The following is a 25,033-nucleotide window of genomic DNA, read 5'->3' on the forward strand; positions in this document are numbered from 1 at the left end:
ACGGATCAGATATAGTATTTACCAGATTCGCATCCGCTAAGAGCCGGATATCTCATAAGCGGATTCGGATAATATTCGCTTCAAACGGATTCGGATAATATTCACTCGAAACGGATTCTAATGCGGACGGTAATCGAATTTTCGAATATCCATCTACACCCGTACTGTTGGGAAGAAAAAAATTCTTCATTTGGTTATTTTAGTTCCTCGGATTTCGTGAGGGATTATTTTGGTTCTTGGTATTTTTTTTCCAGCTTTGGATTTCGTGCTGGGTTATTTTGGTTGGTGGGATTCTTTTGGGCCCATTATGTAACTAGCAACCAAACGTGCCACAAAAGTCCCAAGAACCAAAAAGAATTCCGGCATTCAAAATCGAAGTTGTCGGTTGTGCAAAGTTGACGATTTGACCGGACTATGGTGTTAGACATGTCACGTGAAAGGGGTTTCTCTATGCCTTGTGAGAGACATAGAGATGATGGGTCTATTCATTTCTTGTCAGAGAGATGACAAATACATGCAGTGTGGGGTAAGGGGTAATGGGTAAGATAAGAAGGGGAAGTTTGTTATAAGAGTTTGGTGTGATGTTATATATGAGAAATTATACGGTGTAAGCCCTGGATGGTCCCTGTATTTTTCTGAAATTACTGTTTGGCCTGCACCATAGGATGATCAAACCGTCCATTTGATGGGCCTCAATGTAAATCGGTTGTGCCCAAAAAATTATTTCCATCGTAGCCCTTCGATTTATAGAGGAAACCTCTGTAGATGGGAGGGTTTAAATCATCATGAGTAAATAGTTTTTCGGAAGCAACCTATTTATGTCATGGCTCATCAAACGGACGGTTTGGATCATCCTATGGTCCAGGCCTTAAAGCAAAGCGGTGAACTAGTGAAGCAAACGTACCCAATAGCAAATGGAAAGAAGAGAAAGTAAGTAGGAACGTAATAAAGATAAGGTATGCAAAAGAAATAGAAAGTCAGGTTATAAAATAAAGCAAATGTATCTATAAATTAGAGAACAAAATAGAAAGTCATTGTTAGTAATTTACTGATATAGGGAAATATGATATCTATATTAAAATGTGACCCAGACCCGGAAATTTCGGGCGGCCCGGGTCTATTCTTGCCAGGTCTAGGCACATGGGGTGTGGGTCCTACCACCATAAATAAACAATAATACAAGATGCGCCCTTGGGTAGTGGGGTTGGACTTTTTGGACCTCTTATTTGTCGCTTGCGCAAAAATTAATTGGGATTTGCTAAAGTTTATTCACAGGCTGCTTCGAGGCTGCTTCGTGGTGTGGAAAATGATCGTTGCCGAGAGAAATTGAAAATAAAAAAGTAATAGTAAAAAGTTGAAGAGTCTATATAACAAACCATCTTACAGGAAGAAGCTTGCAAGATATCCTTCCCTTGTGATTCTACTTGCTCTAGCTCTAGAATTTATTTATTTTTCTGTTACCAAGGAAATATGGCGGATGCTATTGTTAGTATACTGCTTGAGAATTTAAACTCTCTAATCCTAAAGGAGGTTAAATTACTCAGGGGTGTTAAGGATGATCTGGAAGAGCTTCAGAGAAATTTATCAATGATTCGTGCTATACTCCCAAACGCAGAGGCGATGGCAGTCGAGAATGAGCAGCTGAAGGTTTGGCTCTCAAATCTTATGGATGCGGCCTATGATGCTGATGACATCTTATCAGACTGGGCTGTGGAAGCTCAGGTATTACACTCAATTGGTTGTGGCCAGGTAAGTAATACCTTCTTACCTTGTTTTCAATTCCAACGCCATAATATAGCAACTAGGACAAAAAAGAACCTCACGACAATACAAAAAATTGTAAAAGCGAGGGAGGAGTTCAAATTGGATGAAAATGAAGTCCCGGTTATTGCCCTAGTTGGCATGGGGGGTCTGGGGAAAACCACACTAGCTAAATTGGCCTTCAATCATGAGATTGTAATAGGCCATTTTCAGCTAAGCATGTGGATTTATGTGTCTCAAGATTTTGATGTTACTGGAATTGTAAAAAAAAATTTAGAATCTGCAACTGGAACTAAAACAGATGTTACTCAGTTAGAGGAGATGCGAAAAAAAGTACAAAATATAATATGTGAGAAGAGATTTTTGACGTATGGAACGAAGATGGAGGAAAGTGGGATAATCTGAAGCAAATCTTAAAATGTAAAGTCAAAGGGAGCAAAATCATCGTGACTACTCGTCACAAAAGGGTTGCATCGATGATGGGTGCGCTTGATGACTCCCTCATCCCCTTGACTGGTTTATCAGACAGTGATTGTTGGTCTCTGTTTGAACGCCAAGCATTTGGATCAGGGAGAAGTAAAGAGCATCCAATTTTGGTTCCAATTGGTGAACAGATTGTCAAAAAATGTGGGGGTGTGCCATTAGCAGCAAAGGCATTAGGAAGACTCCTGTGTGGCCAACAGAAAGCACGGTGGGAGTGGGTAATAGACAGTCAGATATGGGAACTAGAAGAAAATGAAATTTTGCCGGCTCTAATATTGAGCTATATTAATTTGCCATCTCATCTAAGGCAATGCTTTTCATTTTGCTCTGTATTCCCTAAAGGCTTTACCATTCAGAAAGAACTTATTCTTTTGTGGATGGCTAATGGCTTTGTTACCCCTAAGGTAGGTAGGGATGGCGTTGGAACACATTGGAAATGAGATTTTCAATGATTTATTATGGAGGTCTTTCTTCCAAGACATAGAAAAAGACGACTCTGGAAATATAACGGTAAAATATATATGTATAAATAAATAAAAATGGCCTCATAGGTGGGTAATCATCGGCCATTACTCATTTTCCCCAAGTAATCGGGCATGAGGACATCTGTGTAGACACCCCATTTTGACCGTGCCCTAAAACCTTCCAATCTTATGCAAAACCCCATCAAACCAACAGAGGAAAATACATTGCCATCAAGAAATTCAAGTAGTCCAAGGATGGGGATGATGTCTCTCTCACCACGATTAGGGAGATCATGTTGATGTGGAATTTTTGTTTTTTTATAAAAAAAAAAATGTGGTCAAATTTGCGAATTTACACATCAATTATGCCGCTAAGTCATGGTTCTAACAGCTGCTCCATGGGGCCGAGCATTATAAAAGTCCTGGTTGCATGTGGGTTGTTGGATGCATTTTATATTGGGTTATTAACTTTAGCCAATATTTCAAAGGGTGGAAGTCAAAGCCATACCTAATCACTTTCGACTTAGACCTCCCCTTTAGAATAAAATAGTCGAAATATATCATGAGGGGTCTGTCCTGTGAAGGAAAAAGAGTGAACATATCATTTATAGGTAGAGTGGTTTTGCTTGGGCTGCCCCGATAGACAACTAAGGTGGGTATAAATCAAGTGGGGGTGTACATTTACTAAGGCAAGGGGGTGTCAAAATCAACACACCCCTCATCTATATACTAAAAGTCTGTTCGTAGAGGAGAGGGAGGAGGATTTTTTTTTGAGAAAACAGGAGGGAAGCGTGAGTGAAAAAGAGAGAGAGAGACCCACCTCCTCCGGCCGGCCAACCGTCACCTCCCCCATCTCTTCTTCTCCACCGGAACTCCACCCTTGCCACCGTCAACCACCACCGAAACCCCACCAAAAATCCATCTCTGCAACCGGTCTCTCGAACCACCCAAAAACCCAAAAACCCAAATAGCCACCTCTACCTTCTCTCACCACCTTCTCCGGCATCCTCCCAGCCAACCACCGGAGCTCCACCGGCATCCCATCTCCTCCACCCCACCTCCAGCGGGTCCTACATCAGCGGGTCCTACATCAGCGGGTCCTACATCAGCGGGTCCCACATCAGCGGGCCCCACATCAGCGGGCCGACTCTGTCAACACCTTCTTGGATCTCTTGTTCCTCCTATAGCTAGCGTAAGTTCAGTTTTTATTTTATAATTATTCATTCTTGCACTACACGGGTCCCACAGCGGGTCCCACATCAGTGGGTCCCGCAGCGGGTCCCACATCAGCGGGTCCCACAACAACGGGTCCCACAACAACGGGTCCCACAGCAGTGGGTCCCACATCAGCAGGTCCCACATCAGCGGGTCCCTCAACAGCGGGTCCCACAGCGGGACCCACATCAGCGGGTCCCACAACAGTGGGTCCCACAGCGGGTCCCACATCAGCGGGTCCCACAACAGGTCCCACAACAGCGGGTCCCACAACAGGTCCCACAACAGTGGGTCCCACAGCGGGTCCCACAACAGCAGGTCCCAGCGGGTCCCACATCAGCGGGTCCCACAGCGGGTCCCACAGCGGGTCCCACATCAGCGGGTCCCACAGCGGGTCCCACATCAGCGGGTCCCACAGCGGGTCCCACAGCGGGTCCCACATCAGAATGTCCCACATCAGCGGGACCCAACGCCAGCGTGCTCTACACAAGCATACCGACTCTGTATTGGCAGCCACCTCATTTTTTTTTTTTTATATATATGTCAGCCCCCTCATCTTGATATCGTCAGCCCTCTTTACTTTAATAATGGCAACCCATTTCATTTTGGTTTGTACAGCCCTCTTCACTTTAATAATGGCAACCCATTTCATTTTGGTATGTGCAACCCTCTTGCAAATGGTGTTAACACCCCTATTTGCCCTCCATCTCTTTAAGAGACATGCCTTGTCTCATTAGCATATCTTTTTTAGAATTTCCAGTTTGAGAGTCAGTCCTTCAGTCAGTCCAGGAATTTTCCTATCATCATAGGGGTTAGGATTCTGTCCATCCTCTCATCAAGTCGTGATCTTTACCCGCTCCTGCAAGGTATAGGATGCTGTCCAACCCTTGCCGAGTTATTTTCCTGTTCGTTCCCCCGCAAAGCATAGGATGCTGTCCAACCTTTGCGGGATTCCAGAAGTCTCCCTACCCTTATGATGATAGGATTTTATTCTCTGGTGTCAAAAAAAAAAACAACAAAAATATTTCAAAAATACTTGAAAACAACAAAAACATTCCAAAAACACTGGAAAACAACAAAAACATTCCAAAAACACTTAAAAACAACAAAAACATTCCAAAAACACTTAAAAATTCAAAAACATCTGAAAAATCAAAAATCTCAAAAAATCTTGAGTCATGTGCAGAGTAGTTAGGAATTCAGTCCGAACTACGTTGGCTTGATCCCTTTCAACAGGGTACGTAGTGCAGCTTGGGGTCCACATCCCAGGTCCAGCCAAACCTTTAAAAATAAACATTTCAAATATTCCCAAAAATACAAAAAACTTCAAAACTTCCATAAGCTTTCAAACCTTTAAAAATAAACATTTCAAATATTCCCAAAAATACAAAAAACTTCAAAACTTCCATAAGCTTTCAAACCTTTAAAAATAAACATTTTCAAAAATCCAGAAAAATACAAAAATCTCCAAACCTTTAAAAAATAAACATTTCAAATATTTCCAAAAATACAAAAAACTTCAAAACCTTTTCAAAAAGATCTTCCCCTAGAGTTAGGAGTCTGTCCAAGATATTTAGGGTGTTTTAGAGTTAGGAGTCGGTCTTGATTTGTATTGATGTGGTGTGTCCTGTCGTGTGAGTGTCCCTAGAGTTAGGAGGCCTCGAGTCGATCGGTCAGACACTTAGTCGAACCGATGGCTAGACTAGGAAGCATATAGTCAGCCCATGGTTTTCTTTATGTTGCACAGCCTAGATACACATAGGATGTAGGGCCCACCTGCATTAGCTTAAGGCTAATCAACTTGCATTAGTTAGGACATATAGAGAGTCCTAAAAAATACAATCCACTTGAATTTAAGCAATCGCACAAAAAGCTTTAAAAACTAGTCGAGTCTAGTTGATCGAGTCTAGGATAGCGGTCCTAGAGGTTTAGGCATTGTGGTTTAGCATAGGACACCGAACTACGTTGGCTCTGATTCTTCCCGAGGCCGGGATACGTAGTGCAGCTAGGATGAATGGCCATCCTGGTCCGAGTCAAGTATTGCATTAGAGTCTAGGGTTTGTCGTGTCGGGTCGTGTGTCGAGTCGTGTTGTGTTGTGTGTTTTGCTGTGTTTTCTTATTTTTATGTACAGATCCTATACCTTTAGCTGTAACATGCATGTGCTTGTCCACCAGAACTTAGACACCAATTAGGCATGGCACTCATAACCTAGCTATTCTTAGGCGACATATCTTTCATTTTTTTTTGTGTGTGCTTCTTATTCATCTCCGAGACATGCATGATTAGCTAGACGTTATCTCGGAGATATTCGTTCTCATTTCGCATGATTTTCGCCCAAAACTCTTCAAAATTAATAATAAATGGCATAAGAGACCAGGTGCTAGCACTTGGGCGAATTGGGGGCGCCTAATCCCTTCCCCATTCGTCATCAGGCACGAACCCTATTTTATATCTCTGGTTATCCGTTGCAACAGAGCACAGCATGGGATCCAGGGCCCACTTCCTTGGATGGCGACTCTTCTTTGTTTAAGGTACGCCTCGAATCTGGGCTAGTCCCCGAATCGAGAGGTATCTCACTTTACATCGCCGCTCATGCTGTGAGGGGCACTCTTTCGAGAGTTTCTTGGTGGGGCTCTCCTTCACGTGGACGATCTAGAGAGACTCGCGCGGGGCCACGTCCCCTCGCCCGTCTCGGATCGCGGGTCCACAGGCTGGCGACTCTGCTGGGGAAAACTGATTTTCTGGGAGAATTGACTCTTCTGAAGGGTGGACTCAACTGAGGAGTTTAGAGGTGAAAGCTTTTTGGGGTTGATGGTAGACGAGTGACTAAGACTCCTGTCATGGACACCATAAACACTATGCTCAATGAGAATTAATCGCATGACAATGTAATGTGCATGTGAAGCCTAGAGTTAGGAGTCTTGTCCCATTTATAGACTAGGATGGCTCACCTTGCGTGGCTACAGCGCAGTTCTAGTACACTCATCAGTCTGTCACGAGTCGAGACCTCCTTGGCTCCGCTAGATTAGACTAGGGTTGGTGCCCCTGGTTAGTATGTATATATATGTACATATTTGTTATTAGATTAGGGTTTACTTCCTAGTTAAGTTTTCCTTCATAATCTAATCAATTATTCTTCTCTATCCATTCTGTGGATTATCATCAGATGCTTGGCTCTTTTGGCCATGATCTATCGCCCATGAGCCTGATCCTTTGATTGATCCTGATCAGACCGTGTTCCACATGTCGATTGTGAGTCTATCTTGCCATTATCATTATCGGAGTGTGTGTTCTTGCTGAGAGCCCTGCTTTATCTTAATCATGACGGCATACTCTTCATGTTTAGTTGCTGAGACCCTCCTAGTATAGCCGTCATGCTGTCGATTTTTTTTCAGAACCCTTGAGCGTAATCATCCTTTTGGGTTAGTTGACAAACCATGTGCTTACCTCACCACATCTCCTAGTATAGCTGTTATGCTGCCGAATTTTCTCCAAATACTTTAAGTGTGGTCATCATCCTTTTAGGCTTGTTGACGAACCATGTACTTGCCATACCACATCTTCATGTACAACCGTTAAGCTGTCGAATTTTATCCAGGGGAAGGATGTGTTTGTGCTACCTTTTGCTTCAACTTGCACATTACATTGTCATGCGATTAATTCTCATTGAGCCTAGTGTTTATGGTGTCCATGACAGGAGTCTTAGTCACTCGTCTACCATCAACCCCAAAAAGCTTTCACCTCTAAACTCCTCAGTTGAGTCCACCCTTCAGAAGAGTCAATTCTCCCAGAAAATCAGTTTTCCCCAGCAGAGTCGCCAGCCTGTGGACCCGCGATCCGAGACGGGCGAGGGGACGTGGCCCCGCGCGAGTCTCTCTAGATCGTCCACGTGAAGGAGAGCCCCACCAAGGAACTCTCGAAAGAGTGCCCCTCACAGCATGAGCGGCGATGTAAAGTGAGATACCTCTCGATTCGGGGACTAGCCCAGATTCGAGGCGTACCTTAAACAAAGAAGAGTCGCCATCCAAGGAAGTGGGCCCTGGATCCCATGCTGTGCTCTGTTGCAACGGATAACCAGAGATATAAAATAGGGTTCGTGCCTGATGACGAATGGGGAAGGGATTAGGCGCCCCCAATTCGCCCAAGTGCTAGCACCTGGTCTCTTATGCCATTTATTATTAATTTTGAAGAGTTTTGGGCGAAAATCATGCGAAATGAGAACGAATATCTCCGAGATAACGTCTAGCTAATCATGCATGTCTCGGAGATGAATAAGAAGCACACACAAAAAAAAATGAAAGATATGTCGCATAAGAATAGCTAGGTTATGAGTGCCATGCCTAATTGGTGTCTAAGTTCTGGTGGACAAGCACATGCATGTTACAGCTAAAGGTATAGGATCTGTACATAAAAATAAGAAAACACAGCAAAACACACAACACAACACGACTCGACACACGACCCGACACGACAAACCCTAGACTCTAATGCAATACTTGACTCGGACCAGGATGGCCATTCATCCTAGCTGCACTACGTATCCCGGCCTCGGGAAGAATCAGAGCCAACGTAGTTCGGTGTCCTATGCTAAACCACAATGCCTAAACCTCTAGGACCGCTATCCTAGACTCGATCAACTAGACTCGACTAGTTTTTAAAGCTTTTTGTGCGATTGCTTAAATTCAAGTGGATTGTAATTTTTAGGACTCTCTATATGTCCTAACTAATGCAAGTTGATTAGCCTTAAGCTAATGCAGGTGGGCCCTACATCCTATGTGTATCTAGGCTGTGCAACATAAAGAAAACCATGGGCTGACTATATGCTTCCTAGTCTAGCCATCGGTTCGACTAAGTGTCTGACCGATCGACTCGAGGCCTCCTAACTCTAGGGACACTCACACGACAGGACACACCACATCAATACAAATCAAGACCGACTCCTAACTCTAAAACACCCTAAATATCTTGGACAGACTCCTAACTCTAGGGGAAGATCTTTTTGAAAAGGTTTTGAAGTTTTTTGTATTTTTGGAAATATTTGAAATGTTTATTTTTTAAAGGTTTGGAGATTTTTGTATTTTTCTGGATTTTTGAAAATGTTTATTTTTAAAGGTTTGAAAGCTTATGGAAGTTTTGAAGTTTTTTGTATTTTTGGGAATATTTGAAATGTTTATTTTTAAAGGTTTGAAAGCTTATGGAAGTTTTGAAGTTTTTTGTATTTTTGGGAATATTTGAAATGTTTATTTTTAAAGGTTTGGCTGGACCTGGGATGTGGACCCCAAGCTGCACTACGTACCCTGTTGAAAGGGATCAAGCCAACGTAGTTCGGACTGAATTCCTAACTACTCTGCACATGACTCAAGATTTTTTGAGATTTTTGATTTTTCAGATGTTTTTGAATTTTTAAGTGTTTTTGGAATGTTTTTGTTGTTTTTAAGTGTTTTTGGAATGTTTTTTTTGTTTTCCAGTGTTTTTGGAATGTTTTTGTTGTTTTCAAGTATTTTTGAAATATTTTTGTTGTTTTTTTTTTGACACCAAGGAATAAAATCCTATCATCATAAGGGTAGGGAGACTTCTGGAATCCCGCAAAGGTTGGACAGCATCCTATGCTTTGCGGGGGAACGAACAGGAAAATAACTCGGCAAGGGTTGGACAGCATCCTATACCTTGCAGGAGCGGGTAAAGATCACGACTTGATGAGAGGATGGACAGAATCCTAACCCCTATGATGATAGGAAAATTCCTGGACTGACTGAAGGACTGACTCTCAAACTGGAAATTCTAAAAAAGATATGCTAATGAGACAAGGCATGTCTCTTAAAGAGATGGAGGGCAAATAGGGGTGTTAACACCATTTGCAAGAGGGTTGCACATACCAAAATGAAATGGGTTGCCATTATTAAAGTGAAGAGGGCTGTACAAACCAAAATGAAATGGGTTGCCATTATTAAAGTGAAGAGGGCTGACGATATCAAGATGAGGGGGCTGACATATATATAAAAAAAAAAAATGAGGTGGCTGCCAATACAGAGTCGGTATGCTTGTGTAGAGCACGCTGGCGTTGGGTCCCGCTGATGTGGGACATTCTGATGTGGGACCCCTATGGGACCCACTGTGGGACCCGCTGTGGGACCCGCTGATGTGGGACCTGCTGTGGGACCCACTGATGTGGGACCCGCTGTGGGACCCGCTGTGGGACCCGCTGATGTGGGACCCGCTGGGACCTGCTGTTGTGGGACCCGCTGTGGGACCCACTGTTGTGGGACCCGTTGTGGGACCCGCTGATGTGGGACCCGCTGATGTGGGACCCACTGTGGGACCCGCTGTGGGACCCGCTGATGTGGGACCCGCTGGGACCTGCTGTTGTGGGACCCGCTGTGGGACCCACTGTTGTGGGACCCGTTGTGGGACCCGCTGATGTGGGTCCCGCTGTGGGACCCGCTGTTGAGGGACCCGCTGATGTGGGACCTGCTGATGTGGGACCCACTGCTGTGGGACCCGTTGTTGTGGGACCTGCTGTGGGACCCGCTGATGTGGGACCCGTTGCGGGACCCACTGATGTGGGACCCGCTGTGGGACCCACTGATGTGGGACCCGCTGTGGGACCCGTGTAGTGCAAGAATGAATAATTATAAAATAAAAACTGAACTTACGCTAGCTATAGGAGGAACAAGAGATCCAAGAAGGTGTTGACAGAGTCGGCCCGCTGATGTGGGGCCCGCTGATGTGGGACCCGCTGATGTAGGACCCGCTGGAGGTGGGGTGGAGGAGATGGGATGCCGGTGGAGCTCCGGTGGTTGGCTGGGAGGATGCCGGAGAAGGTGGTGAGAGAAGGTAGAGGTGGCTATTTGGGTTTTTGGGTTTTTGGGTGGTTCGAGAGACCGGTTGCAGAGATGGATTTTTGGTGGGGTTTCGGTGGTGGTTGACGGTGGCAAGGGTGGAGTTCCGGTGGAGAAGAAGAGATGGGGGAGGTGACGGTTGGCCGGCCGGAGGAGGTGGGTCTCTCTCTCTCTTTTTCACTCACGCTTCCCTCCTGTTTTCTCAAAAAAAAATCCTCCTCCCTCTCCTCTACGAACAGACTTTTAGTATATAGATGAGGGGTGTGTTGATTTTGACACCCCCTTGCCTTAGTAAATGTACACCCCCACTTGATTTATACCCACCTTAGTTGTCTATCGGGGCAGCCCAAGCAAAACCACTCTACCTATAAATGATATGTTCACTCTTTTTCCTTCACAGGACAGACCCCTCATGATATATTTCGACTATTTTATTCTAAAGGGGAGGTCTAAGTCGAAAGTGATTAGGTATGGCTTTGACTTCCACCCTTTGAAATATTGGCTAAAGTTAATAACCCAATATAAAATGCATCCAACAACCCACATGCAACCAGGACTTTTATAATGCTCGGCCCCATGGAGCAGCTGTTAGAACCATGACTTAGCGGCATAATTGATGTGTAAATTCGCAAATTTGACCACATTTTTTTTTTTATAAAAAAACAAAAATTCCACATCAACATGATCTCCCTAATCGTGGTGAGAGAGACATCATCCCCATCCTTGGACTACTTGAATTTCTTGATGGCAATGTATTTTCCTCTGTTGGTTTGATGGGGTTTTGCATAAGATTGGAAGGTTTTAGGGCACGGTCAAAATGGGGTGTCTACAGATGCCCCTCTTTGGCAGAGCGTGCTTGTCGCGCGAATGTCAAAGCTGAACAGACAACACATTTTGACTGGCCCAAAATCAGAGGGTTTTTTTTTTTTTTTTTTTTTTGTTTTTTTTTTTTTTTTGAAAATGATACTCACAAAGATAACATGGTGAAATAGCCTTTCCCCGGACGCTGACTCTACAAACGCTGGTGAGATAGCCTCTCTTGAACTCGTAACTCAATTATGGATATATGGATGAGATGGCCTCTCAAGGGATAGTGAGACAGAGACAGACTCTCACCAATTGCAGAATGGAATGATTAGACAACATCTAATTAAGCCACTCAGGGATTTGGAGATTGTAAAGCGGAATGATTGGACAGCATCATGATCAAACCTGATTCGGGATCCGAGAAGACGGCATCTTGACAAATGAACACAGCGAATTGATTAGACAGCATCATGATCAAACCTGGATCGGGATCTGAGAAGACAGCATCTTGACAGATAAACGAAGCGGAATGATTAGACAGTTATCATGATCAAACCTGGATTGGGATCTGAGAAGACAGCATCTTGACAGATGAACGAAGTGGAATGATTAGACAGTTATCATGATCAAACCTAAATTGGGATCTGGGAAGACAGCATCTTGACAGATGAACAGGGCGGAATGATTAGACAGTTATTATGATCAAACCTAAATTGGGATCTGGGAAGATAGCATCTTGACAGATCAACACGGCAGAATGATTAGACAGTTATCATGATCAAACCTAAATTGGGATCTGGGAAGACAGCATCTTGACAGATCAACATGGCGGAATGATTAGACAGTTATCATGATCAAACCTAAATTGGGATCTGGGAAGATAGCATCTTGACAGATCAACATGGCGGAATGATTAGACAGTTATCATGATCAAACCTAAATTGGGATCTGGGAAGACAGCATCTTGACAGATGAACAGGGCGGAATGATTAGACAGTTATCATGATCAAACCTAAATTGGGATCTGGGAAGAGAGCATCTTGACAGATCAACACAGCGGAATGATTAGACAGCATCATGATCAAACCTAAATTGGGATCTGAGAAGACAGCATCTTGACAGATGAACACAGCGGAATGATTAGACAGTTATCATGATCAAACCTAAATTGGGATATGAGAAGACAGCATCTTGACAGATGAACAGAGCGGAATGATTACATAGCATCATGATCAAACCTGAATCGGGATCTGAGAAGACAGCATCTTGACAGATGAACACAGCGGAATGATTAGACAGCATCATGATCAAACCTGAATCGGGATCTGAGAAGACAGCATCTTGACAGATGAATACAGCGGAATGATTAGACAGCATCATGATCAAACCTGAATCGGGATCTGAAAAGACAGCATCTTGACAGATGAACAAAGCGGAATGATTAGACAGCATCATGATCAAACCTGAATCGGGATCTGAAAAGACAGCATCTTGACAGATTGACAAAACGAAATGATTAGACAGCATCATGATCATTCCTAGATTGGGATCTGAGAAGACAGCATCTTGACAGATGAACACAGCGGAATGATTAGACAGCATCATGATCAAACCTAAATTGGGATCTGAGAAGACAGCATCTTGACAGATGAACACAGCGGAATGATTAGACAGTTATCATTATCAAACCTAAATTGGGATCTGAGAAGACAGCATCTTGACAGATGAACAGAGCGGAATGATTAGATAGCATCATGATCAAACCTGAATCGGGATCTGAGAAGACAGCATCTTGACAGATGAACACAGCGGAATGATTAGACAGCATCATGATCAAACCTGAATCGAGATCTGAGAAGACAGCATCTTGACAGATGAATACAGCGGAATGATTAGACATCATCATGATCAAACCTGAATCGGGATCTGAAAAGACAGCATCTTGACAGATGAACACAGCGGAATGATTAGACAGCATCATGATCAAACCTGAATCGGGATCTGAAAAGACAGCATCTTGACAGATTGACAAAACGAAATGATTAGACAGCATCATGATCATTCCTAGATTGGGATCTGAGAAGACAGCATCTTGACAGATGAACACAGCGGAATGATTAGACAGCATCATGATCATTCCTAAATTGGGATCTGAGAAGACAGCATCTTCCCGTTCATGTGAGGCCCACAGACTCCTTCATGCGTCTGCTCTATGAGATTAGCTGCTCGATCTTCATCTACACAAAGAAGTTGGATTCCATCAAACGACCTCCTGAAGAGCTCATTGCCACAGATAATGAAGTTAGCCGCCAACTTCTGGAGAGATCTCCGCTCTTTTCCTGACGCTTCAGGGGGGTGCCCTTGGCCTAAAATGAGATTCTTTATATCAATGTACCAGGGCTTTCCATCTGGACATCGGGCTGCTATCTCTATAGCGTTCACATGCGCTGGAGCCCATTGTAACCGCACTGCTAGAGGCTGAACTTCCATTGATGCAGAGATATCTAACATTGAGGCTAGCGTAGCCAAAGCGTCCGCGAAATGATTTCTTGTCCTCGACAGATGAGTGAATGTAACATTCTTGAACCTCCTGACCAGGGAATCCAGGTGCGTGTGATACGGGATCAATCTATCCTCCTTTGTTTTCCATTGACCATTGATCTGACAAATGATCAAGATCGAGTCCCCAAAAACATCTATCCCTTGAATATGCAGAGCCAAGGCTGCTTCGAGACCAGCAATGCAAGCCTCATACTCGGCCTCATTGTTGGTACACTTGAACTGCAATTTGATGGACACAGGGATGTACTCTTTCTTCGGAGATATCAACACTGCTCCAACTCCTTGACCTCGGTTGTTCACAGCACCATCAAAATACATCAACCATCTGGTGCTTTGGACCTCCTCTTCTACAGCCATGATCTCTTCATCAGGAAAATCTGCCGTTAGAACGGCATTCTCATCTATAGGCGCATCAGCCAACTGCTCAGCTATCACACGCCCTTTAACTGATTTCTGGGTCACATAGGCAATATCGAATTCAGACAATAGCAGCAACCATCTGGATGTTCGCCCGGTGAGAGCGGGCTTCTCGAACAAGTACTTCAACGGATCCATCCGTGAGAGTAAGAGAACCTTGTTCGATAACAGGTAATGCCTAAGCCTCTGAGTTGCCCAAACCAGTGCCAGACAAGTCTTTTCCAAGATAGAATATTTGATTTCATACTCCAGCATTTTCTTGCTGATGTAGTAGATAGGCTTTTCTTTCTTCGACTCAGGGTCTTGCTGGGCTAACATGCAACCCATAGCTGTGTCAGTGACAGACAGGTACAGCAACAGTGGCTGGTCCGGGATAACTGGTGACAGGATAGGAGGCAAAGTTAGACACTGCTTGACTTTCTCAAATGCTTCCTGACACTCATCATTCCACTTCTTCGGAGAATTTTTCTTCAGCAGCTTGAAGATGGGTTCACACGTCATTGTCAACTGATTTATGAACCTTCTGAGGTACTGAACCTTTCCCAGGAAACCCCGGATCTGCCTCTCGGTCCTCGGCGGCTCCATCTCTTGGATTGCTTTGATCTTTTGAGGATCTACCTCGATCCCTCTTTCGCTGACCATGAATCCCAACAACTTCCCTGAAGTGACCCCGAATACACACTTGCTCGGGTTCAAGCGAAGCTTGTACTTCCGGATCCTTTCAAAAAACTTCCCCAGGACTATGGCGTGCTCTGGTCGAGTCTTGGATTTAACAATCATGTCATCGACATAAACCTCGACCTCTTTGTGAATCATGTCATGCAATAAGGTGGTAGCCGCCCTCTGATAGGTTGCCCCTGCATTCTTCAACCCAAACGGCATTACTTTGTAGCAATATGTTCCCCATGGAGTGGTGAACGCAGTTTTTATCATGTCCTCAGGGGCCATCTTGATCTGATTATATCCGGAAAACCCATCCATAAAGGATAACAAAGCGTGACCAGCTGTATTATCCACCAGGCGATCGATGCTCGGCAAAGGAAAGTCATCCTTGGGACTCGCCTTGTTTAAATCTCTGAAATCCACGCACATTCTGACTTTTCCGTCCTTCTTGGGCACCGGTACTATGTTAGCCAGCCATTCCGGATATTCAACCACTTGAATGAAGCCCGCATCTAACAGCTTCTTGACTTCATCATGGACTTTCAATTCCCATTCTGGTTTTAATTTTTGAAGTTTTTGCTTTTTCGGCTTGGCGCCTGGGATTAAGGGAAGACGATGCTGGACTATGTCTTCGCTTAATCCTGGCATGTCATCATAGGACCAAGCAAAAACTTCTTCGTATTCTTTAAGCAAAGTGATTAATTCTTCACGCTCCTCCGGGGATAACGTTTTGCCAATCCGTATTTCCCGAATTAAGGTTTCATCACCTATGTTGACGATTTCAATTTCTTCTTCAAGTGGTTTAGCCCGACGCTGCTCCTCCTGAGTAATCATGTGTTTGATCTCAGGGGGAGTTTCGTCGACATCCTCGTAAGAGGGGGAGTCTTGATCATTGTTATTAGTTTTATCAATTTGAGAAGCAGAAACAGAGACAGGAAGATACTGAAACGAGTCCTTTATTTCATTCATAGAATCAAAGTTTACATCATTGATCAACTGGTCCACAGCAGGCTTTACAGTATGCTCAAAAAGAAAGTTTGCATCGTCAACTGAAATGCTGACACTTGACTCAACTGGACCATGTATGGACTTTGTAGTATATTCCATAACAGACTCATCTTCATAGACAACATCTATACCGGAGGACTCGCCACCCACACCAGGAATGTCTAAGCTTTCTAAGGTACCTGCATCCAAAGAATTGTTAGAAATAGCAGACTTTATATTTGACTCGGAAACAGACACATACTCAGAAACTTGAGACTCTTTTGGAGGAACATGACCACACTGAAGAACTAATTGAGGAATGACCTGAGAAGTCCAGTTATCAAGGGGTACCTCAGCTGGGGTAATTCGGCCCTTCGGATTCAGGAAGCGTGCATCTTTTCCGATCATAGCAATGACCGGTGCCTCAACCTCGAAGAGGGAGTCCAGAAGCTGCGACTCTAAGTTCTTAGCCCAATCAGATTCCTGCTTTTCGACGGCTACAATCTGTCCATGGAAGTATTCATCTGGCAATTCATCAGTGGAGAAGATTTCAAAACCTGGTAACTCTTTTCCAGACTCATCAAACCACGGCTCGGGAAAACCATAGAACGGGCGATCGGCTCCTTCTTTCCTGTACTTACCATTCATCAACAGACTGAACGGCCCCATAGGCAGCTCTAGGCCCCGACGACGCAGCTCTGCCCACTTCAGCATGTACTGCTTTCTCTCCTTGATCTCTTTCTGGGTGGGTTCATATCCTAACCCGAACAAATTGTTTGCAACCTTCAGCTCCGGCCACTCAGTTAAACCTTGCAGGCTTCTCCCCAGACCAGTTCCAGGAATATACCCATACTTGCGCATTATTCGGGCTACCTGCGCATTTGTACTGGACATAAACAAAATTTCCTCATTCATGGCTTCTTCCATAGTAATGGTTGAAACTTCAAGTGAAAATCCAGTCAGACTGACATCTATGGTGCTTGAACCGATCTGCTCTTGGGAAATCTGCCCAACCTCTGGTTCTGGATCCCCTCTAACAGTGATAATTCTGTTATTCTTGATGAACTTGAGCTTCTGATGGACAGTGGAAGGAACTACTCCGACTTTGTGAAGCCAAGGTCGGCCGAGAAGGAGAAAGAAAGAGGTCTTGATATCTAGAACTTGGAATTCTACGTCAAACACTTCACCTCCGATCTCAATTTCGGTGACCAAGGTGCCGATGACGTCTCTCCTAGTCCCATCATAAGCTAGTATCCCCTGCTCCGACGGAATATAGTCATTCGGCCCAAACCCCAAGGCAGTAGCGGTGCTCAAAGGACACACATTCAGAGCTGACCCGTTGTCGACCAAAACCTCTGGCACTTTCTTCTTATTGCACACGACGGTAATTCTGAGAGATTTTGTGTGATTCTTACCCTCCGGGGTCAAATCTTCATCCGAGAAGGACACGGTCATAGCTGATCTGGCCATAGATACGAGCCCAACCAGCTCATCAGGGGTTATATTCACAGACACCTGCGCTGTATTCAATTCACGAAGTATAACCTGCCGATGCTTAGGTGATGACATCAACAGACCCCAGATAGAAATCTTCATCCGAGACGGGCGAGGGGACGTGGCCCCGCGCGAGTCTCTCTAGATCGTCCACGTGAAGGAGAGCCCCACCAAGGAACTCTCGAAAGAGTGCCCCTCACAGCATGAGCGGCGATGTAAAGTGAGATACCTCTCGATTCGGGGACTAGCCCAGATTCGAGGCGTACCTTAAACAAAGAAGAGTCGCCATCCAAGGAAGTGGGCCCTGGATCCCATGCTGTGCTCTGTTGCAACGGATAACCAGAGATATAAAATAGGGTTCGTGCCTGATGACGAATGGGGAAGGGATTAGGCGCCCCCAATTCGCCCAAGTGCTAGCACCTGGTCTCTTATGCCATTTATTATTAATTTTGAAGAGTTTTGGGCGAAAATCATGCGAAATGAGAACGAATATCTCCGAGATAACGTCTAGCTAATCATGCATGTCTCGGAGATGAATAAGAAGCACACACAAAAAAAAATGAAAGATATGTCGCCTAAGAATAGCTAGGTTATGAGTGCCATGCCTAATTGGTGTCTAAGTTCTGGTGGACAAGCACATGCATGTTACAGCTAAAGGTATAGGATCTGTACATAAAAATAAGAAAACACAGCAAAACACACAACACAACACGACTCGACACACGACCCGACACGACAAACCCTAGACTCTAATGCAATACTTGACTCGGACCAGGATGGCCATTCATCCTAGCTGCACTACGTATCCCGGCCTCGGGAAGAATCAGAGCCAACGTAGTTCGGTGTCCTATGCTAAACCACAATGCCTAAACCTCTAGGACCGCTATCCTAGACTCGATCAACTAGACTCGACTGTGGGACCCGCTGTGGGACCCGCTGATGTGGGACCCGCTGGGACCTGCTGTTGTGGGACCCGCTGTGGGACCCACTGTTGTGGGACCCGTTGTGGGACCCGCTGATGTGGGTCCCGCTGTTGGGGGACCCGCTGATGTGGGACCTGCTGATGTGGGACCCACTGCTGTGGGACCCGCTTATGTGGGACCTGCTGATGTGGGACCCACTGCTGTGGGACCCGTTGTTGTGGGACCCGCTGATGTGGGACCCGCTGTGGGACCCGTGTAGTGCAAGAATGAATAATTATAAAATAAAAACTGAACTTACGCTAGCTATAGGAGGAACAAGAGATCCAAGAAGGTGTTGACAGAGTCGGCCCGCTGATGTGGGGCCCGCTGATGTGGGACCCGCTGATGTAGGACCCGCTGGAGGTGGGGTGGAGGAGATGGGATGCCGGTGGAGCTCCGGTGGTTGGCTGGGAGGATGCCGGAGAAGGTGGTGAGAGAAGGTAGAGGTGGCTATTTGGGTTTTTGGGTTTTTGGGTGGTTCGAGAGACCGGTTGCAGAGATGGATTTTTGGTGGGGTTTCGGTGGTGGTTGACGGTGGCAAGGGTGGAGTTCCGGTGGAGAAGAAGAGATGGGGGAGGTGACGGTTGGCCGGCCGGAGGAGGTGGGTCTCTCTCTCTCTTTTTCACTCACGCTTCCCTCCTGTTTTCTCAAAAAAAAATCCTCCTCCCTCTCCTCTACGAACAGACTTTTAGTATATAGATGAGGGGTGTGTTGATTTTGACACCCCCTTGCCTTAGTAAATGTACACCCCCACTTGATTTATACCCACCTTAGTTGTCTATCGGGGCAGCCCAAGCAAAACCACTCTACCTATAAATGATATGTTCACTCTTTTTCCTTCACAGGACAGACCCCTCATGATATATTTCGACTATTTTATTCTAAAGGGGAGGTCTAAGTCGAAAGTGATTAGGTATGGCTTTGACTTCCACCCTTTGAAATATTGGCTAAAGTTAATAACCCAATATAAAATGCATCCAACAACCCACATGCAACCAGGACTTTTATAATGCTCGGCCCCATGGAGCAGCTGTTAGAACCATAACTTAGCGGCATAATTGATGTGTAAATTCGCAAATTTGACCACATTTTTTTTTTTATAAAAAAACAAAAATTCCACATCAACATGATCTCCCTAATCGTGGTGAGAGAGACATCATCCCCATCCTTGGACTACTTGAATTTCTTGATGGCAATGTATTTTCCTCTGTTGGTTTGATGGGGTTTTGCATAAGATTGGAAGGTTTTAGGGCACGGTCAAAATGGGGTGTCTACAATCTGGCATAATGGGGCATACGCGATTCGAACCCAACTCAAAGCTAGGATTGAACGACTTCCTACCACTAAGCAACCGCCCCAGATGTCAACAAAAACGGAATAGATATATATATATATTAAAATTTTCCAATAGTCACTATTCATAATTACTATGCACAATAGTCACTATGCAAGATTTACTATGCAGAAATACTATGTAAGATTACTATGCAGAAATACTATACAAGTTCACTATTGAGATAAACTATTCAAGATAACTATTCACAAGCGGGTCCCACACAAGCGGGTCCCACACAAGCGGGTCCCATATAAGCGGGTCCCACATCAGCGGGTCCTACACAAGCGGGTCACACCAACAGCGGGACCCATCACTAGTCAGCACAACTATTACAGTCACGCACACCGTCTACTATTACACCTAACATTTACTGTTCAAACAACGAAAATAATAATTTAATAATATAATTATCGACGAAAAATAATTAAATAATATTAATCACTGTTACTTCGTTGACGAATATAATAATTAAATATCTAAATAGTATTTACTATTCAAAAGTACTGTTCACAAAAAAAATCTATAAATAGCGGATCTCAGAAGAAGAAAAAACTCACGAGAGAAACAGAGGAGAGAAAATAGTAGGGGAAAGAGGGAAAGAGGAAGAGAGGGAGAGAATAAGAGGAAAAGGAAATCCGCTTTAAGGTAAGTCTTTTAAAATATTTTTGATTGGTTAATCTTAGTAATTTAGGATAAAACGTGCAGATGAGGCAATAACTCGCTATAGATTATGCAAGTTTTATCATCTTATTTGAACGGTGAAATGCTAGCATAGTAACCGTAAAGTAAAGTAAATGGTTGGTTCTACCACCTATGTAAATATCCATCTATGTAAATCAGGATAAAACATGCATAAGAGGCGATAACTCGCTATAGATTATGCAAGTTTTACCCTCTTATTTGAACGGTGAAATGCAAGCATAGTAACCGTAAGTAAACTTTCAGCACAGAAAGGCAAACTGTTAAGCATAGGCGAACTGCTAAGCATAGTAGCCAAGAAATAAACGAAATCAAAGAATGGTAAAACTGCTGAGCATAGTAACATGTGGGGTCCACATGAATAGTAATATGTGGGGTCCACATGAATTTACATGTGGGGTCCACATGAATGGTAACATGTGCACTACACATGCACTATTCATGTGGACCCCTCATGTTACTATTCATGTGGACCCCACATGTTACTATTCATGTGGACCCCACATGTTACTATTCATGTGGACCCCACATTTTACATTCATGTGGACCCCACATGTTACTATTCATGTGGACCCCACATGTAAATTCATGTGGACCCCACATGTTACTATTCATGTGGACCCCACATGTTACTATGCTCAGCAGGTTTACCATTCTTTGATTTCGTTTATTTCTTGGCTACTATGCTTAGCAGTTCGCCTATGCTTAACAGTTTGCCTTTCTGTGCTGAAAGTTTACTTACGGTTACTATGCTTGCATTTCACCGTTCAAATAAGAGGGTAAAACTTGCATAATCTATAGCGAGTTATCGCCTCTTATGCATGTTTTATCCTGATTTACATAGATGGATATTTACATAGGTGGTAGAACCAACCATTTACTTTACTTTACGGTTACTATGCTAGCATTTCACCGTTCAAATAAGATGATAAAACTTGCATAATCTATAGCGAGTTATCGCCTCATATGCACGTTTTATCCTAAATTACTAAGATTAACCAATCATAAATATTTTAAAAGACTTACCTTGAAGCAGATTTCCTTTTCCTCTTCTTCTCTCCCTCTCTTCCTCTTTCCCTCTTTCCCCTACTATTTTCTCTCATCTGTTTCTCTCGTGAGTTTTTTTCTTCTTCTGAGATCCGCTATTTATAGATTTTTTTTGTGAACAGTACTTTTGAATAGTAAATACTATTTAGATATTTAATTATTATATTCGTCAACGAAGTAACAGTGATTAATATTATTTAATTATTTTTCGTCGATAATTATATTATTAAATTATTATTTTCGTTGTTTGAACAGTAAATGTTAAGTGTAATAGTAGACGGTGTGCGTGACTGTAATAGTTGTGCTGACTAGTGATGGGTCCCGCTATTGGTGGGACCCGCTTGTGTAGGACCCGCTGATGTGGGACCCGCTTATATGGGACCCGCTTGTGTGGGACCCGCTGATGTGGGACCCGTTTGTGTGGGACCCGCTTGTGAATAGTACTCGGTGGGTCCTACTGTGAATAGTACTTTTAGTGAACTTGCATAGTATTTCTGCATAGTAAATCTTGCATAGTGACTATTGTGCATAGTAATTATGAATAGTGACTATTGGAAAATTTTAATATATGTATATATCTATTCCGTTTTTGTTGACATCTGGGGCGGTGGCTTAGTGGTAGGAAGTCGTTCAATCCTAGCTTTGAGTTGGGTTCGAATCGCGTATGCCCCATTATGCCAGGTGTCCTCATGCCCGATTACTTGGGGAAAATGAGTAATGGCCGATGATTACCCACCTATGAGGCCATTTTTATTTATTTATACATATATATTTTACCGGTTCTTACATCCTACCCCCCTTAAAAAAAATTTCGTCCTCGAAATTTGACATACCTTAAGCATGATTTGGTTCACGATCTTGCACAGTCTGTTATTGGGAACAAGTGTCATATCGTGGATCGGGAAAAAAATGTAGATATTCCTACATCGACCCGATATGTCTATTCTCATTTGAATTCACTATTAGAAGAGCAGAGGTTGTACGAGGCCAAAACCACTATAATTAATTAATTGTTGCGTTTGTCAAAAATAATAATTAAATAAGATTAATTATTATTTTAAGAGAATAATTAATTGAAGAAGGTAGGCGAAGTAATAATTAAATAAAATTAATTATTATTTTTAAGAGAGTAGTTGAAGATGGTAGTTGAAATAATAATTAAATATGATTAATTATTATTTTTAAGATAGTAGTTGAAGATGATAGGTGAAAATATATCTATAAAAATAGAGGAATGTAACAACCGGGGTAAAATGTAACAACCACCCTCCTTAAATCTATAAAAATTAAGCTTAGAAAAATTTAAAAATATATATATATATATATAATAAAAATGACCTCATAAGCGGGTAATCATCGGCCTTTACTCATTTTTTTCCGAGTTAATCGGGCATGAGGACATCTGGCATAATGGGGCGTACGCGATTCGAACCCAACACTGAGCGAGAATTGAACGGCTTCCTACCACTAAGCCACCGCCCTAGATGTCAACTAAAAATGAGTAGATACTTACACATATTAAAAATTACCAATAGTCACTATTTATAATTACTATCAACTGTAACGACCCGATTTCCCATCAAGTCGTTACGAGCAAACACCTGTCAAAATACTCACAATAACAACTGTCATTCTTATTTCATAACTAAAATGTTCCTTACAATAACATTTACCAAAGTCCAAACTAAATAAAGTCTTGATAGAAATAAAAACGATAAATGACCCAAGACGTCAAAATACAAAAACCCCATAAACGAACTCTCTGATCACACAGTCTCTTATCCCAAGATTCTTTCATTTGCAAACGCTCCACCATCTAACGCCTCAACCCCTGTGGTGGAGTAAACAACGTCAGAGCAGGGTCCTCCAGAGACCGAGCAGAGTAAGAGAGACAATATAAAAAGTACAGGCAATATAATCCAGATCATCAGCAATATATAGCAACAATAATAAAAACTGGAAAGGAATTACGTTATTGATTGCAATATAAATAACAGGAGTGACAATAATAATTGATATGCTATGTGTGCATGAGACAGCTCATTCCTCAGGTACATCCGGTTTTTTCCCAATTTTCTTTTCTGTCAGTTCTTTTCTGACTTTCTCATTTTTATTTTTATTTTTCTGCCGGTGTTCTTGCCACACGACTACCCACTACCCCTGTCTGAAGGTAGTGGCGTTATGGACTCGGATTTCGGTCTCGCATTTAATGCCGAGCCGTTTCGGGGATACTATCCCATTTTGGTTGGTTGCCAACGAATGGCAGTACACGCTTCTCGTGTTGGCCTTTGGACCTTAGGTCCCAGGATGATACCACTACACCCTTAAGTTCCCCTGCACTCTCCCCCATGTATGATCATGTATGATATGCAATTCGGAGTTTAAAGTACATTATTTTTGTCTCCCTTCTTGTATTACTTTGTCTCCCTTCCTGTATTACTTCGCATAAGATTTTATTCCAGACAAACAAGTATAAATTAACTAAGCAGGTATCAATAAAGCACAATTTTATAAGTAGAGTTACATTGCATAGACAAATTATATTGGAAACCATTACAAGCAAGGTCTAGCTGTCACCTGCCTTTTTAAACCTGGAGATGATAGAAACCGAAAAGTAGAAACCGAAAAGTCACAACAAGACTAGGGAGTGATCAACCTGGAAGTAAGGCCATACACATACCGTTATTGGAATAAAATCTTATGCGAAGTAATACAGGAAGGGAGACAAAGTAATACAGGAAGGGAGACAAAAGTAATGTACTTTAAACTCTGAATTGCATATCATACATGATCATATATGGGGGAGAGTGAAGGGGAACTTAAGGGTGTGGTGGTATCATCCTGTGACCTAAGGTCCAAAGGCCAACGCGAGAAGCGTGTACTGCCTTTCGTTGGCAACCAACCAAAATGGGATAGTATCCCCGAAACGGCTCGGCATTAAATGCGAGACCGAAATCCGAGTCCATAACGCCACTACCTTCAGACAGGGGTAGTGGGTAGTCGTGCGGCAAGGACACCGGCAGAAAAATAAAAATAAAAATGAGAAAGTCAGAAAAGAACTGACAGAAAAAAAAATTGGGAAAAAGCCGGATGTACCTGGGGAATGAGCTGTCTCATGCACACATAGCATATCAATTATTATTGTCACTCCTGTTATTTATATTGCAATAAATAGCGTAATTCCTTTTCAGTTTTTATTATTGTTGCTATATATTGCTGAGGATCTGGATTATATTGCCTGTACTTTTTATATTGTCTCTCTTACTCTGCTCGGTCTCTGGAGGACCCTGCTCTGA

At 43.3% G+C, this 25,033-nt stretch overlaps 2 protein-coding genes across 4 annotated transcripts in view; one reads left to right on the forward strand and one right to left on the reverse strand.

Annotated features, from left to right (window-relative positions):
- The first annotated feature begins 1,313 nt into the window (after nt 1–1,313).
- Nucleotides 1,314–25,033, forward strand: part of LOC143864140 (putative disease resistance RPP13-like protein 2) — a 30,734-nt gene continuing 7,014 nt past the window's right edge. For 2 of the 3 annotated variants that reach the window (XM_077374964.1, XM_077374967.1), the window contains exon 1: nt 1,315–1,749. In XM_077374964.1, the coding sequence (XP_077231079.1) occupies nt 1,471–1,749 (279 nt within the window). In that variant the 5' untranslated portion in view covers nt 1,315–1,470. Of the gene's footprint in view, nt 1,750–25,033 lie in introns of all 3 variants that reach the window. The other variant, XM_077374965.1, reaches the window with a different exon arrangement.
- On the reverse strand, nt 16,224–17,768 carry LOC143864252 (uncharacterized). Its single transcript, XM_077375157.1, has 2 exons — nt 16,524–17,768; nt 16,224–16,399 (listed from the first exon to the last, which is right to left on the reverse strand). The coding sequence occupies exons 1-2, from the start codon at nt 17,766–17,768 to the stop codon at nt 16,391–16,393; spliced, it is 1,254 nt and encodes a 417-aa protein (XP_077231272.1). The 3' UTR covers nt 16,224–16,390.

Source organism: Tasmannia lanceolata, unplaced genomic scaffold (genome assembly GCF_043159265.1).
Source record: "Tasmannia lanceolata isolate RefF3 unplaced genomic scaffold, GAP_Taslan_0.1 ptg000048l, whole genome shotgun sequence".
NCBI classification, from domain to species: Eukaryota; Viridiplantae; Streptophyta; class Magnoliopsida; order Canellales; family Winteraceae; genus Tasmannia; species Tasmannia lanceolata.